Here is a 16,505-nt window from a genome sequence, read left to right as displayed (position 1 = left end):
TTAAGAGCTGAAACTGTTGACAAAAGGATTTGCAACAGTTTAATATTACAAAATTCTGTATGCAAACCTCGTTAGTTTTTAATAACTAACGAGGTTTGCATGATCAGTTTTTGTGTCATTTATTGAATTTTTCACTAAAAAACCACAACTCCATACAACCAAACTGAAAAAGAGGAGTCTGACCTGGGTCGAGTCCGACGTAGGACCAGATGGGAGCAGATCTTCAAAGTCTCGTGGCGCCCAATGGACGAAGAGGACCAAATAACTTGTCTTTTTTCCATGTTTTGTTTTGAGATGTTTTTCTCCATCTTAACACACCGGACTCTCAGAAATTGCGGCAGGGCTTTCTTTCAACATTTATTCAGAAAATCTCAGAATTAATACATTAATTAGAAAAATAATTTGGGAGTTACAAGCCTTCTCTCAAATCACAGCATCCTTATGCCTTTGCGAGTTAAAGTCCTTGTCGGGTGATTCAGTAAATCTGAATTGCCCATAGAAGTGAATGGAATGACAAATACTATTTGATAATACCTGTAGATTCTGATTTTTTTTTTTTTTTTTAATGTTGAAAAATTTTATTAAAATAAATGGCAGTTACTTTTCCTTACATTGGAGCTATAGGTCTTTCAAAATTCCCTATGGATAAGATTGAATCTCTATCCACTTATCACATTTATGAGACACCTTTAAGGAGATCAGCTTTTACTTAATGGGACAAATATACTCCAAAATCCACAGAAGCTTGGAAAAACAGAAACAACCAGTCACACGGAAAGATTAAAAAGCAACAATCAAAAAACACAAACCATTTCCTTCCGAGAAGTGAAATGTTACATGAGGTGAAAAGAGCCGAGTTGACATTTCCCAATGACACTGACTTGGGTTAATCAATGAGGCATGAAGTGTGACTAATAGAAAAAAAACTGAGTACAGGCTGAACTTTAATGTACACGGGGCCATTTTCCTTGTCTGGTATTTTTATGTAGCTCACCTTAGCAGCAGCAGCAGAAGAGATTGGTTCTCCTGGTGACCGTCACATGCTATACAGTAGAGGATAGTCATTGATAGTGAAGATTTTGTTCGACTGTAAAAGGAAACAACATTTGAGGACTCTTGGCAAAATAATTTTTTATGTCAAACACCAAGTCAAATACCAACATCATCAATGATTTCAGAACTGGCTTTGAGAATCCAGCCATTTACTACCAGGCTCTTTTAAAAAAACAAAACATTTGTCGATAGTAGCCTCATGTGGAAGTGTACGGTCAAACAAATCTGCAGATACTAATCCATCCAAAAGAAAAATATCTCCCTCTCTCTTTTGTTTAAGTCCCTTTACTTTGACGACTAAATCTAGACTCCAAGACTTGTGCGGAGTCCTTCTGTTTACTGTGGAGCCAGTGGGATGCCTCGAGCGTCCGTGACTTGACCTTCCTGCAGGTTCTTGACCAGCTGGGCCAGCCAGCGCTTGGTGGTGGTGTCGTCCTTCAGCACCTGAGCAAAGGTGCTGTCTTTGAGCTGGTCAGGCAGACACTGACGCAGGGCTTCTCTGGCTCTGCAGGAAGAAATCACAAAACAATAGATCTCTCAATGAGGAAGGGATGGGAGAGTATAACATTTTATCATAACATTGTGATTAAAACCACTCGCATTGAGTCGTTTGTGGAAATGATCATTCATGTTTTGTGAATGACTTGAATATTCCATCTCATTGACATACAGTCCTAGTGATTTATTTTAAAGTGACACCAATAGGGGAGCCTGCATCTGTCCAGTCATTCCAAGACCTTATGAATTACAATGATCTCATTTTGGATCCACATTAAATGTTCACATTCAGGGTGCTTTAGACACAATATGTAATATTTCTCCATTCAAATATCTTAAAACACACAATACTGATGTAAAATGTTACTTAGATGAGCCAGAATGTTTCAAACACTCTTTAATGCCATCAAAATCTATATTTCTATTCAAGGTAATTCGTTTTGGTTGCCTTTAATGACATCATCTGCTTTATCATCTGTGTTATAATTAAAATACTGTAGGTGGTTTAAAGCTGGGTTTTTTTTACAATTATCACAATAATATAATTTTGTTAGCACAATCTTGACATTAACTATCTACAATGACCAATGCCTACTACTCTTCAATCAGCTTTCCTTGTATGCATTATTGATTTAACATAAAGGCAAACCGACTAAAATGGATCTTGAATATCCCAACTATCAGAAGAAAAAAAAAACTCTACATGCAAGGGTTCATGCAGGACATTTTTCTTAGAGGAGTGGAAAGGCAGAAATGTGGCTCTGTGGTCTTTAAAATAACTTGCACTGTAAAAACTCTCATCAGTCATAAAAGCAACACAATACACAGTTGAGTCTCAGCCACACTCAAGGTCCCCCTACTGGTGTCTAGGTGTAACTGACATAATAACGTGTACTGTACTTTCACGTTGATTTAGAAACAGTCTGTCATGGTTATAGCAATACTGCGGTTCTATTCCTTCCTGTCACACCCTCCACAGAGTCAAAATCATCACACCACAGACAAACAAAGAAAAACCCATCATGTACAGTCTCGGGGAGATGATGTTGATCCCGTGGCACAGTGGTTTCAACCACGTTAAACATCCCTTCAATTATTTTTTTCTGCCCCATTAAGTGTTATCAGCTCGGCAGACGGTGGTGAAACTGTGAGAGTGTTTCAGTCAGATTAACTGCTGAAGCAGAGACTCTGGTTTTTCTCTGTAGCTATGTTTATTTTACGTTTGGATTATTTAAACAGAGCTGCCCGTGGAGAAAGAAAATGGACAATAGTTGTATTGTATAACAAGAGCTGTGGTTTGAGCATAAAACAACATATTTAGACAAACACCACTGCATAGTAGGGGTGTTACGCTTTTGTTAATGTTACACATTTTGCCAATGCTGGATAGTTATGTGAAAAAGAAAAGAGAGAAGACATGACTCATAGCTCCTCCTGGTGGCACTGAAAGTCACATTCTCTGTCTGTGTTGAAGCTTCCAGGGCTGTAAGGTGAGTAATCCATAAAATCAGCACTATGGTGAGCCTGAACTGACACAAAGAATCACTCGAACTCCACTCTACCTGAGATTATCTGAGAGACGTAGGTAGCAGCGAACGACGTGCTTCAGCAGACGTGCGGATGGTTCTTTCGAGAGCTGCAAGACCATTTTGCCCTAAAAAGAAAAAACAGACTTGTTTGTTGTAATGAATGCCAAGTGTCACCCTGCACAGACGCTGCAAATGCACATTTAATACAAGTCTGTTGTTCCTCGAGAGACACTTACTAGGATCATAGCCACGTGGGAGAAACGTTCATAAGTCTGACAAATGTAGGCCAGCCCTGTGTCATCCAGGAGAATCTTCTGCAGTATGAAAGTTGCAACCTGACAAACAAAACAAGTCAAATTTGTACAATTTGTGTCAAATTTAGAGGCAACTGGGATGAATACTGCCGGGGAGAAATTAAGTACCGTCTTGGACAGTTCACTGCCTGATTCCATGATACGCAGACACAGCGGGATGATTTCAGTTGTGAGGAGGAAGTTGATCACTTCCTGTTCATCTGTTTTGACCAAGGCACCTATTGAAAATACAAAAATTACGTCTTGGTGAGGGTTTGGATACATCATTTTGGGCAAATAATACTCATCCACAGATAATGAGGCCAAGATACTGATTAAAACATGAACAGATTTTTACCGATGACTCCAAGGCTGGTGAGTCGCAGGTACTCAAATGGACGTGTTTTGCTCACAGTGTGCAGAAACGGGTAAAGGAAAAGAGGGATGTGAGCAGCAAGAAAGGCCGACCTGGTGGATGGAACATTCCATAATTAAAGATTCTGAACATAACCTGCTATCAATAAAAAGCTGTAAGCAATGGTCCAATGAGTTTTTCATTACCGTGTCTCAGGGTGTGAGGCGACACACTGCAGAAGTGCCAGGGCATTGCAAACTCTATTTGACTGGTGAGCCGTAAGTGTGGGCGGGTTTATAGATGGATAGATGTTCACTATTTCCTAATAAACAAAAAAATATATAAAATAACAGAAATCAGTTAGACCACACAACAGTAGATGAACGAACACAGAAATGGGCAGAGATTACACAGTTATGGAATGGACATTGGTTGGTTCATACCTGCAACAGTGCAGCAATGGTGCCACAAGAGTGCCAGAGCATTGGAGCCAGGTCTGGCACCGACTCGCGTTTCTTGCTCAGTTCAAGCAAGGCATTCTCTCTGGTTTCTGGACTGGACAGTTCATTGATCCACTGATAGATCTTCTCCCGGTCCACCTGGGCCAGAGCTGTGACATTGGTCACTGCCTGTGAGACAAAAGAGAAATTAGTGACAAATGCATTCGCCAATGGCAATCACAACTTCAGGTACGTCATCTGTATTAACCAGAAAGGATATTGCCATACATTAACATATTCGATTAAAGTTTATAAAGGCAAATTACTCTATCCTGGTGGCATTTATTTAGTATGTGGCCTAGCAGTTACAAACGGTTCTAACACGTACAAAAATCTACTGATAGACAACTGGAATTCTGATGTTTACATTAGTCTGACAACATCAGTAAAAGCTCAAGTAAACAAAGTAATCCAACTAACGCTGAATTAATTTTCTTTATTTGGGATAACCAGCATTACATCTGCTATTGCCAAAGCGTTGTTTATGATGACAGTTTTTAAGCGCCTTAAACTTACATTAGGAGACGCTGTGTGCTAAATGTGCACTATGCTACATTGATTGAAGGTGTACTTACTGCTCCCGTCGCCAGCATCATATAAAGCTCTTATTTGTCCTGGTCTTTAATGTGTAGATATAACAGCAGAATCGTGGTAGTGGTGTACTGGCAAAATAAACACGACTGCAATGAAACAAAGTTGGCGTGGCTAACATACGAACAGCTAGCCCAAGCTAGCTGCTAAATGTCTTGACAAATTGAATAGGCACCGAGCCAGTCAACAACTACATGACTTCACTGAGCTAACGGCAAAACAAAACGCTAATGTTTTCTCATGTGTGCACCGAACCACCACCCCAAGATCAAAACGGAACGCTATTTAAACGAAAAACATCAACGCAGTAGCGCTTTGTTGTGCAGCGGTAGAACGTTGATGCCAAGGAGGTGCTCGAACTATCGCGAGAGTGTGGACGTCAGCTACGCACTCTCGGTGTGCACTTCCGTCGTAAATTTTCACATTCCCGCCATCATCGTGCAGCTCTGCGAAACGTAGTGAGCGGGGCCACTGTCAACAACGCACGTATCTGGGAGCAGGTGAATGCCGGCAAAACAAACTTTCCGCGCTCGGAGGACACACGGAACTCTCGCTGTGATTTGAAAGTTTCGCGAAGAGCGCGTATCAACGACAGGTAAGTGTGGCCAGCGCCGTGGTCAGACAGCGAAACAATTTCATCAACAAAATTACAATCAGGCAAATTGACCAGTTAGCTAGCTCCTGCTAGCCGACTTGCTAATGTCGGCCTCCTTGTCCATTCAGCGCCTGTAGAAGAGGGGACGACATTATTTGAGCCCCGTACACTCAGCTCGGCTGCAGTGTCACCCCGGTTATATCTTCCCAACTTTACTGCGTTCGCACGTTATTTTGACAAACTGTCTCGGCCGAATAACGGTCTGGTTCGATAGAACTATTTCACCCTACTCGCAGCGTGTTATGCACATCTCCTGCTCTTTGCTACCCTGGTGCGGATTGGCCATCAGGGCTAATTTGATGGCTAATGCAAACAACGGCAACAATAACGGGCTGTTTACGGAACCCACAGCCGACTATCAAAAGTAGCCTTTGTTATCCAATGTTTATAAACTCCCTCATATGTCAAATGTTGTGCTACCAGCATGTTGTCATTACCTGTTAACCTTTAGCTATTACGTTTGGGCGCTCAGAGTTTGTTGTGATTTTCAACACTCTAGTAAAGCAGTGGGCAGCATGGTCTAAAAATGAAGGTTTCTTGGTGTAATTGACTTATAAATCTTACGATTATGAACAGTCTCCAAAACTGGAACATGATACGTTACTGGAGTCTGTTATGAAGCTAAATTCGTATAGCATCATTTAACCCTAACCATAATTAAAATGGCTAACAATATTCTGTGATACCGGTCATATATTGATACAGGGTCCCACTGTTTATAAAGAAAATATTATTTTGTGTATCAATTTAACATACGAAAGCTTAACTTGAGCTTGTTTTAATATAATTTCCTCTCTCGTCTGCTGTGATTTGTAGTTGTGGTTATTTATATTAAGTGGTCAGTTGAAATGTGTTTTGCATTATTGCATAATAAAATAATTGGTTCACAACTTTGTGTGCATGGGCGCACTTATATGGTTAATACATGTAAATCCATTTCATAAAGGCTGGAAATTGCTGTTTGACAATATATTTTCTCTCGTTCAGGATTCGTTTGATCACAAATCCCAGCCTCCAAAGTGCACCAACTGGATCGTAAGCCATGGCAACCATAGTGCCCAGACTTTCTAGTGGTGGTGCTGTTAAAATCCGCTTTAACAGCATTGACCTGGGCACCACCAGGTGGAAAGAAGGAACTTTTGAGATTTTGGAGAAAGACAACAAAGTCAACCTCTGTCTAAAGTTCAACTGTGGTGGTGCCACCAAAACCTTTCAGGTATTTTTCATTTTGTTTATTTCATAGTTTTTGTTGTTGTGATATTTAGAATTGGGTGCAACAGTTCAATTTTATATTTTAAATGTAGTGTTTTTGTGGAAATTAGCATCTTTCTTCCACATTTTAACATCATAAAATCCTGGGAAACGGGAGCATTTAAGCAATCTCAGCACTTCAGCAAACGCAGAAACGCATGCCACCTTATCATTGGAGTAGAAAGATTTGTTTTTATAAATCCAATCATTGATAAAACTGTCGGCTTGTCTGAGATGATTTTCTAACATGAGCAAACTAACACAGTTGCTCAGATGCTGCAATATAAAGTATAGTACATCTAATATTTACAGGATAATTAAAGGTCTAAGGTCTTGAATTGTCTTCTTGCCCTCAGCTAAACCAGAATGTGAAGACCATTACACTGACCCAGAGTCGAATCATGCTGATTCTGAAGGATGGCAGTGTCATCGTTATGGATAAGATGCCCCAATCTTTGGCGCTGAAGACTAAAGAATACCTGGAAAAGCTGAAACTGGGAAAGCCAGGTAATTACTCTTCGGCTCATTTTGAAAGATTGCAATATGTCATATTAATGCTGTCAATATTTGTTTTTTTATGATTCCCAACGCTTTGTCATTATTTATTGTTAGGGCTGTCACTTATAATCCAAAATTTCTTCAAACTTGAACCAAAAAAACTTGTTCAAATTCAAAATATTCAACCCAGTAGCCCATCACTCGGTCTGAAGTAATTACCGCTTTGGCCAGCAGAGGGCACAGTGAGTGCTGCTTGACCTGAGATCCACTTAACTGGGATTGACTTGGTAACCTAAATTTCTTCTGTGAAAATAGAGGACACAGGCACATTAAAATGCCAAGTACTAGAATTAAATGATAGGAAAGTAAGGAACAAATCTGCAAACTCACCTGTTGGCTCCACTCAAGTGAAGCCATGCAACACGATAAGTGATCAACCACGCATGGAAAACGTGACTGCCCTATTTCCTGTTGTATTACGATCTTTACAAACACAAAAAAATACTTTCTTCTTTTTAGTAGAAAAATCATAATGTATGATGCAGCTACAGACTCTGCTGGCCAGAATATTACTCCAGACTGAAATGTTGATCAAATGATGTATTTCTTTTGTCATAAGCTCCGATTATTATTTTGTAGTTTTAAAATCATCCCATGGAAGTGCAAACTTTAGCGTGCTGGGAAACCGCTCTGTGAAAAATGAGACCAGTCCGTCAGGGGAAAGACAGGTAAACAATAATCCCCAAACTCCATTAACTTTGAAAATGTTTAGATGAATGCACTTTTTTTGCTAAGATATTTTTCTTATACCTTCAAGGCAACACCAAGGCGCCAGAGTGTGGAAAGCCGAGAGGACACGACACCACGGAGACCTCTGGGAAGTCCAAGCAGAGCAACCTCCACTCCCACTCGCACTGGGCTATCTGAAAACAGGTATGATGATTTATTTATTTATTTATTTAAGGTATTCATTCTATACAAAGTTTTTATCATCCCACTCTGGTCTTGCAGGAGTGAGAAAAGGAAGAGACTCTTAAATTCCGAAAGTGACCTGACTGAAGACTACCCCAAGGAAAATGACTCTTCAAGGTAGAAGCAAAACACCTCCCTGCTAAGACTAAACTCTTATGTTGTTGACAAATGTGTAGATTATGCTTTGTTTGGCTTAATTTGTTTCTTTCTAAATTTTCACAGTCATATATTTTTTAACTCATTGTCTTAGCAACAACAAGGCCACAACAGACCCATCTAGGAAGTTTCTGCTGAGCTATAAAGAGAAGCTGAAGCAAGGAGAGGAGAACAGGAACTCAGGTGAATTCTTAGTCCACAGCTCAGTTGGCAGAGCCATTGAGTGAATATATGGCTGATATCACAATGTTTTTTTTTTCTTCTAACTGCTCAGCTCCACTGGGTTCAACTCCCCTTCAGTCGTCATCATTCTATGGCAGCAGATCTGTGACTAAAGATTACAGCCACTCTTTTCTGGACAGGTAGATTTTCCTCAGAGTTCACGTAAAAAAATGAAGAGGTTTGCAAATCCACTGCTAAGTTGGTCATCGACTCCCCCTTCTGCTCGAAAATCCCCTCAGGCCATCCAGTACAGCACAGACCACTTCAGCCAAGAGAAGCCTCATGCTGCCCAACCACTCCACTCCCTTCAAGAAGGTGCGGCCCTCTCTTGACTACGGTGGCTGGAACAAACAAAGGCCCTCCACTCTGGCACAGCCGCAGCCCCCACTGCAAGGGTAAAAACCTTCCTATTGATGTGAAGACAGAAATCATTACAAACAATGTCCCTATTTTCAGTATCGGTTTTAGAATATGCAGTACATGTCTTATAAGATGTCGTCGAATGATCACAAATTATTTATGTCTTATCAATTTGTGTGTATTGTAGTTTTTCTAACTTGGGCAACACTTGCTACATGAACGCCATCCTGCAGTCTCTCTTCAGCCTGCCCTCCTTCTCCAATGACATGCTGAGACAGAGCATCCCATGGAAGAAGGTGCCCATCAATGCATTACTCAGGTACTACAATAAAATAGAATTGCTCTAATTTGTATTGTGAGTTTTTAAGGCCTTCACTTTATTCTGTGCCACTTTATTCTCCCTGCAGGCGCTTTGCTCACCTCATGGTCAAGAAGGACGTTGGCTGTCCAGAGACAAAAAAGGACCTGCTGAGGAAAGTCAAGAGTGCCATCTCGTCCACAGCTGAGCGCTTCTCTGGAAATATGCAAAATGTAAGATCTCTGTCTGAATCTGCACTGGAGAACTGTCGATGTGTGCGAAGTACTGGTGTATCATATTTTAGCAGGGAAAATTACATTTGTGAAGTTCTTCTTGGCTTAATTAAGTCATTCTTGTCTCGCAACCAGGATGCTCATGAGTTCCTGAGCCAGTGTTTGGACCAGTTAAAGGACGATATAGAGAAAATGAACAAGAGCTGGACAAACGAAGCTTCCACTTCCCCGTCCTCCTCTGTGGCATGTGAGAATGGCCAGGAGTCGGCGTCCAAGTCGGAGCCCGGTGAAGAAGTAGACACCTGTCGCATCTACACCTGCCCAGTGGCTGTTAACATGGAATTTGAGGTGCAGCACACCATCATCTGCAAAGGGTAAGGACTGCTTTCTCCTCCTGATTGATCAGCAGCATTTACACCACATGTTATTTTGAAAATAAAGAAAAAAAGGGGTGTGTTTAAGCTTTTTATGTTGTTTTGCAGCTGTGGTGAGGTGGTGACCAAGCGAGAGCAGTTCAACAACTTGTCCATCGACCTGCCGCGCAGGAAGAAAACCCTCCCACTTCGCTCTATTCAAGATTCTCTGGATCTATTTTTTCGAGTGAGTCTTGCACTGGTTAAATTTCAGGGATGTTTGGATTTACCTTAAACCGCTTAATAACAATAGCTTTATTTGTATAGCACCCTTTAAAAACAGCAGTTATCGAAGTGCTTTCAGATAAAACATCAAAACACACACATAAACAGTATAAATAAAACAAATATTAGTTGATTTAAGGTGTTTACAAAGAAAGCCTTGTCTCCACTTATTCAAGCTTACTGTGTATGACTACACTTGGACTTATTATTACTCTTTCTTTTGCAGATGGAGGAAATTGAATACTCGTGTGAAAAGTGCAATGGGAAAGCAGCAACTGTTACACATAAATTCAGCAAACTTCCCAGGTATCCACTCAAGTTTAACCTGTTTAGAGTCAAGCAGTCAACCAGGATATTCCATAAGCAATTGTTGAGTATTGTTACACATAGTACCAACAAGTAAAGGATTACTAAATTCACAATTTTTTCCCCCACAGAGTCCTCATCCTCCACCTCAAACGGTACAGTTTCAACGCTCAATTGTCTCTGAACAGCAAGCTGGGGCAGCAGGTGGTGATTCCTCGATACCTGACCTTGTTGTCCCATTGCACTGAATCCACAAGACCTCCTCTTAGTCTTGGCTGGAGTTCCCAAGCCTCCATGTAAGACATCTAAAACCTATTATTGTATTGAGTTGGGTTTAGTTGCTTTACTTGGATGTGCTCCATCAGCTGAGAGATTAATTTGAAGTAAATAATTGTTTACTTTGTTTTTTCACTCCAGGTCCAGAACACTTAGAACATCACAGTCTGTCAACTCTTGCACAGCACCTGCCCGGTAAGACTCTGCAGTACATTTATATCTTAATGACGCACAGAAGAAAATGTGCATTTTGTAGTTGGCAAAAGTGTAAAACTCTTGTTTTTATCACTGATCCTCTGACTGTAGAAGGATTGGTGGGAAAGTGACAAACTCCAGCTGCACTTCCAGCCTTATGGACTCTGACTGCGAAGAAGAGCTGACCCGAAGGGTGAGCACCAGTCGCAAGCGACGCTTCAGCAGCTGTCTACCTGACGATGACGAGCGTCAGGAAGAGGTGAGCTTTTGGCAACCTTGAAATATATGATTCATCGTTTTTCCCCTCCTCTGCTGCCCTTGTGACGCTGATTGATGTGTTTTTCCAGCGTGGCCCAACAATAGATTCAGCGGACTTCAGTGGCATTAACGATGACGAAATGCTGGCGGCGGTGCTGGAGATGAGTCGTCAAGAGGCCGGTCTGTCTGCTCCCCCGTCCCTGGAGGACGAGCCGACCAGCAGCCCAGACACTGGGTTTGGGGACACAGACGTGCATGACCTGGCCTATCACACAGATCTGATAGAAGCAGATGGCAAACAACCTGCAGGTAGTCCAACATCTGGAGGTTCTCTATTGAGAAATGATGTATTATTATATTGTATATGGATGTTTTAGTAGCGATAGAGTCAATTCAACTTCCTTGTGAATGTGTAAAACTTGGTGTAGACGTTCTGGATTCCTTGGATTTGACCATGGATGAGAATAAGGAGAACCAGACTCCGGAGGGCGTGCAGCAGCAGGGCGAGCTGGACTGGGTTCAGCAATATAGTTTGGATCAGGAGAGGGAGGAACAGGAGCTGCAGCAGGCCCTGGCCCAGAGCCTTCAAGAACACGTAAGATCAAAGTTTGTTTCCTTTAGCAATGGAACAACAACACTGTTTATTCATGTTGCACCACTAATTTAAACCCAAGTTTAATTTATCCTTTTCTGAAGAGAAACTCACATTCTTCCCAGTATGAAACCGTAGTACATTGTCTCCTCTTCACTTCATGCAGGAAGCCCAAGAAATGAGAGAGGATGATGATCTAAAGAGGGCAACTGAGCTCAGCCTACAAGGTATGGAGCCAAATCATTTCATGTAGATCAATAACTGGTTCAATTACCGACAGTCACAAGCTGGGGTTCCCAACCCTAGTCTCAGGCACTGCTCAGTGGCTCCTAATTCTAGGAAGGTTTTTTAGTAGATTGGCTAAATGCAGAAGGGAATTTCCCTAGGGGGATTAAAAAAGTTCAAAAGCATGTTCTTACATGTCATTTTGACCTAAATCTTTGGACAGTCTGAAAAAACAAACAAGAATCACTTACATACTGGAGCTTTAAGAAATCACAGAGGGATGCAAATGTTCTGACCACACTCAAAGTCCCTTCTCATTCTTTAGAATTCAACAACTCCCTGCCAGAGCTGCTGTGTTCGGACGATGATTCTGGCAATGAGGACGTGTTGGACATGGAGTACACTGAAGCTGAGGCTGAGAACCTCAAGAGGAACGCTGAGGTACCTGATGTCCTTTCCTGTTGAACAACGTGATTTAAAGAAATGTCCGTATCATTTGTGCAGTGGATACACTAACGGCTAAACCTTTTCATCTACAGAGTGGAGATTTGGCCAACTCTTTTAGACTCATCAGTGTTGTCAGTCACATTGGAAGCAGCTCTTCCTCTGGTGAGTGTGTGTGTGATATGAAGACATTTAAGACCGAGAGACACACTCTTGGTGTCCAACTATGATAAACAGTGATGTTGGCAGAGCTACTCCGTGTCCTTGAGGATGTGGAGGGTTCAGCTCGGGGCTCGTCATTACCTGTCTTCACACAAGCTGTGTTTGTCTAGGCCACTACATCAGTGACGTGTACGACATGAAGAAGCAATCGTGGCTGACTTACAATGACCTGGACGTGTCGCGCACACAGGAAGCAGCCGTCCAGCGAGACCGCGACCGCAGTGGATACATTTTCTTCTACATGCATAAGTGAGTTGGCAGCTTGCTGTGTCACGTGTTCCTGTAGCATAACGAATTTAGCCAGTCACCTTATGTTTTTTGAAAATTCAAATTTGAATCTACAGTATGTTGATCTTCGAGAAGCAGCTACAAGATGCATTCAAGAAACCTCTTAAATTTCATCACTTCAGCAAAAATACATGCAGTCCACTAACTAAATGCTTGTTGCTGCCACCCTGTGGTCATTGATGCACAGTAAAATGAATGAATATGCAGGCATTTCAGTGTATATCACTGCTAAATGTATGTTTTTCTACCTCTGGTGAGAGGTACGCAACACAGTTTGAGGTTGTTTTGTTGGAACTGTGCGTTTATTGTCGAGGAAAGTCATGATCTTGTGTGTGTCTGCAGGGAAGTGTTTAAACAGCTGTCCGAGATGGAGCGAGCCGGAGCCAGCAGCACATCGGAGGCGGGGAGAAACGTCCTGCAGCCGCTCTGAGCACTTCGTCTTTGGACGAGCGTCCACCGCCCACAAATCCGCCACTGAACTCTGCAAGATGGACCTCCAAGCAGAACAACCTTGAGTACAACTGATGGCTGTTCTTGTTGGTCATCTTCAGGCACTTCTCTATGAATCACTTAATGCCAGGACAGATAGCACCTCTGAATGCCAACATGTGCTGATCTGTCGAGACTCTTTCAGAGACCAGAAATGCAGATAAAAATGTTCAGTGGATCCAATTTTGCCTCCATGTTTTTGGGGCTGGAGTTTTTCTTTGCTATTTTATCAAATAACTGTTTTGTAAAGGTTTTGTTTGTTTCTTGATATACTTCTTTACAATTTAATGTCGTTCGTTCAGACTTAAAATTCATTATCGAACATCAGATGCTACTGGTTTGTAATGGATTTTGTTTTGCAGACCCTTTATTTCCCATATAAACTAAATAAAGAAATATTCTATGTTGGAGTATAAGCTATTATAGAGTTTAAGGGGTGTTGTATTTAGCGGGAACATTTGGTGCAATATTTATTTTTCTGGCATGAATGGGCCAGTTAAGATCAGCTTTGTCAGTGTGTGTGGATGTTTTCCTCGCTTCTTTCTGTGCTTGGTTTATAAGCTAACGTTTGTGTGTGGCTGTCTCCATATATTTCAACTCGTAGAACCCAGTTGTGACATTGCCTGGTTTTACTGAGCTCTTCTCAGTAAAACACATTTTCTCTATGGGTTTCTGAACTTGTGCCTCCCAAGGAATTTTTTTTTATAAATATGTATACATGCTTTACTTTAAAAGTTGCACAACCTTGTTGCTTTTGAATGTCTGTCAAAACTCAATGTGCAAGTCAGATTTTTCTCTATAAAAAAACAAATTTTTCTATTTATTACAGCCAATGGTTAATTAACACATCGAGATACATCTCAGTTAATAGAAATGATTGATCCCAGATCACCAGGGAAGCTAACAATGGCATACTGTCTGTTATTCTCCTTCTCAAACTGCTCTGACTGCTCTAAATCTCTGCTAACCTGTCTGAACTAGTCCCTGTCAAACATGCTTGACTATACAATGGGACAAGTTTGCTTTCCCTCTATTTAATTTAGAAATACACTGGTTTTACAGCTTATTTGTATCCATTGTAAAAACAAAAAATGCACACCACGTACACCATGGCTGATGAGCAGCATTGAAACATGGTGCCTGCTGAACATATTCACACCACAAATGAATTGAGTCTGTATAAACCTGGTATGGTATTCCCAGTGTAGTTTCAAGACATGTCCAGCATCATTAGCTGACTTTCTGTTGAACCATTGATATACCTGGTTATCAGCGCAGACACAAGTGTTTCTGAAATGTGGTGCATTCCAAACCATCCTGTCGCAAATGCAGTGTTAAAGAGGGTCAAGTGTATTTGTGAAGTCAAAATGAACAGCTTTTTCTACCCTTCATATACAACCGAATCTTCCTAAAGCAGATTTTAATAAAATATTACAATGAACGTGTACAGACTTTAATCTTTGAAACTCTTGAACAACACTGGAGTTGAGCGTTTCAGGATGTCCACAGACACGATAGCAGCAAACATTGATTGTGAATGTCTCGACGTTTGTGATGAATCACTGTGGGACAGTGAAAACGATTAATCTGAATGCATGGCACCGTGTGCAGGAGATCAAGCACCATAGTACGTGTAGTAGAGAGTTCAAGTGTAGAAGTGGCAGGTGACAGCCGCTGTCATCTATTGTGATCACATTTCTTCATCAGCGGTTGAAGATGGCGTCCTGTGAGTCTGTTGTACTCACTTAGAATGTAGTTTTCCCTTTGCAGCATCTGCAATCAATTACATTTCAATCAATAAACTTTGGAATTTCTTTCCCATTGGAGCTATTCACTAAAAACATTCTATAAACCAGTGATAGTTATTTGGATATTAATTACAATGTAGAATCTGTCTCTTGAACAATGGCGTGTTATAATATTGAGGCAGTTATGATTTTCAATGATATTATTGTACATTAAAGCTAATCAATACAAACCTCAGTCCATTCTTCCTCAGTCTCATGCCTGTAGCCTAGCAGGTGACAGATCCCATGTGCAGTGACCACCTGAATCAGGAACCAGAGAATGTTGCACATAAACAACAGCAGCTCCTTTACTGTACTAAGGTAATTGGCTGTGATAGTGTTTTGGACTCTGGCTACTTAGAAATACATCATACTATTATGATTGTAAACTAATTCCTGAGTTGTTGTCATCACAGGTGCACTTGGACAGAGCCATTCTGCATCTACTCACTGTGAGAGCATCATGCAGATCAAAAGATTCTTCCTGACATTGTTTCATCACGAACTCGACCCCCAAGAAAACGTCCCCGAGATTCAGCTCATCCCTGTAAAGAGGACAAGGCAGCTTCCCAGGTCTTAAGTCCTGTGCACATACAAGGATTTCACGTCAATGAGCACTTTATGAAAGTAGGTGGAAGTGTTTATACACACACACACACTCCACTGTTTACCTCGTGGAACGGGAACGAGAGGACATCTGTGGGGAAATTCTTCTTCCTATAGGTGTTATTAATTTGTTGGATCCTGTGGTTATCCACACAAACGATGCCCACGTCAAATTTCTGGACGCCCAGAATGTGCCTCAAAGTGTCAACATCCTTGCGCAGCCTGGCACGGCGAAGACGCACCACCTTTTGGAGGTTTCGAAGTACTACTCCCATTATAAAATTAAACAGACCAAACAAATATATTAAAAACCTGAGTCATAGATGTACATTTAAAAAAAAAAAAGATCCCATCCATCAGCAATAAGTTTTAATTACAATACTACAGCGGTCTGTTTACGAGAATGTATGGTTAGCTTAGCGTTAGCAGTGACCTATGCTGCTCAGCCATTCAGAGCAGGCAGAAATACAAGGTGACACGCCGGAGCAGTATCAACATACAGCTTCTCCTTGTCGACTGTCTGTGATAATTCAGCCGAGAGAAGTAACGCATTTTCTATTATTCAAATAAACTCCTCACTTTGTCGGTTTAGAAAGCGTTGCGAGGAGAGACACGACCGCAAAATTAGAACTCGCGGTCGCGGAACGGAATGTAGAAGTCAGTGCGGACGGACGATAAGAGCTGTCGGACCACCGGATGTGGTAAAATGTGTTTG

General features: G+C 41.3%; 3 protein-coding genes across 3 annotated transcripts; 1 reads left to right on the top strand and 2 right to left on the bottom strand.

Annotated features, from left to right (window-relative positions):
* Window positions 1–742: 742 nt before the first annotated feature.
* On the bottom strand, window positions 743–5,155 carry cnot9 (CCR4-NOT transcription complex subunit 9). Its single transcript, XM_083902127.1, has 8 exons — window positions 4,804–5,155; window positions 4,172–4,357; window positions 3,935–4,050; window positions 3,732–3,841; window positions 3,503–3,612; window positions 3,317–3,415; window positions 3,114–3,205; window positions 743–1,558 (listed from the first exon to the last, which is right to left on the bottom strand). The coding sequence occupies exons 1-8, from the start codon at window positions 4,822–4,824 to the stop codon at window positions 1,390–1,392; spliced, it is 903 nt and encodes a 300-aa protein (XP_083758253.1). The 5' UTR covers window positions 4,825–5,155; the 3' UTR covers window positions 743–1,389.
* Window positions 5,156–5,291: 136 nt separating this feature from the next.
* usp37 (ubiquitin specific peptidase 37) lies at window positions 5,292–13,371 on the top strand. Its single transcript, XM_083902086.1, has 24 exons — window positions 5,292–5,414; window positions 6,462–6,690; window positions 7,082–7,232; window positions 7,863–7,951; window positions 8,041–8,156; window positions 8,235–8,312; window positions 8,446–8,534; window positions 8,626–8,713; window positions 8,813–8,968; window positions 9,121–9,252; window positions 9,341–9,464; window positions 9,600–9,838; window positions 9,947–10,064; window positions 10,329–10,408; window positions 10,540–10,704; window positions 10,826–10,879; window positions 10,991–11,138; window positions 11,227–11,446; window positions 11,566–11,732; window positions 11,896–11,956; window positions 12,280–12,395; window positions 12,494–12,563; window positions 12,731–12,869; window positions 13,251–13,371. Exons 2-24 carry the CDS (start codon window positions 6,517–6,519, stop codon window positions 13,336–13,338), a joined length of 2,862 nt encoding a protein of 953 aa, XP_083758212.1. The 5' UTR covers window positions 5,292–5,414; window positions 6,462–6,516; the 3' UTR covers window positions 13,339–13,371.
* Window positions 13,372–15,074: 1,703 nt separating this feature from the next.
* Window positions 15,075–16,065, bottom strand: ybey (ybeY metalloendoribonuclease; the record flags this gene model as incomplete). Its single annotated transcript, XM_083902087.1, has 4 exons — window positions 15,075–15,170; window positions 15,377–15,445; window positions 15,636–15,767; window positions 15,856–16,065. The coding sequence occupies 4 exons, from the start codon at window positions 16,063–16,065 to the stop codon at window positions 15,075–15,077; spliced, it is 507 nt and encodes a 168-aa protein (XP_083758213.1).
* Window positions 16,066–16,505: the final 440 nt, after the last annotated feature.

This window comes from Microchirus variegatus, assembly GCF_963457635.1.
Source record: "Microchirus variegatus genome assembly, chromosome: 16".
Classification (NCBI taxonomy): domain Eukaryota; kingdom Metazoa; phylum Chordata; class Actinopteri; order Pleuronectiformes; family Soleidae; genus Microchirus; species Microchirus variegatus.
Note: the sequence above shows the minus strand (reverse complement) of the source record. Positions and strands in the feature narration are given on the sequence as shown.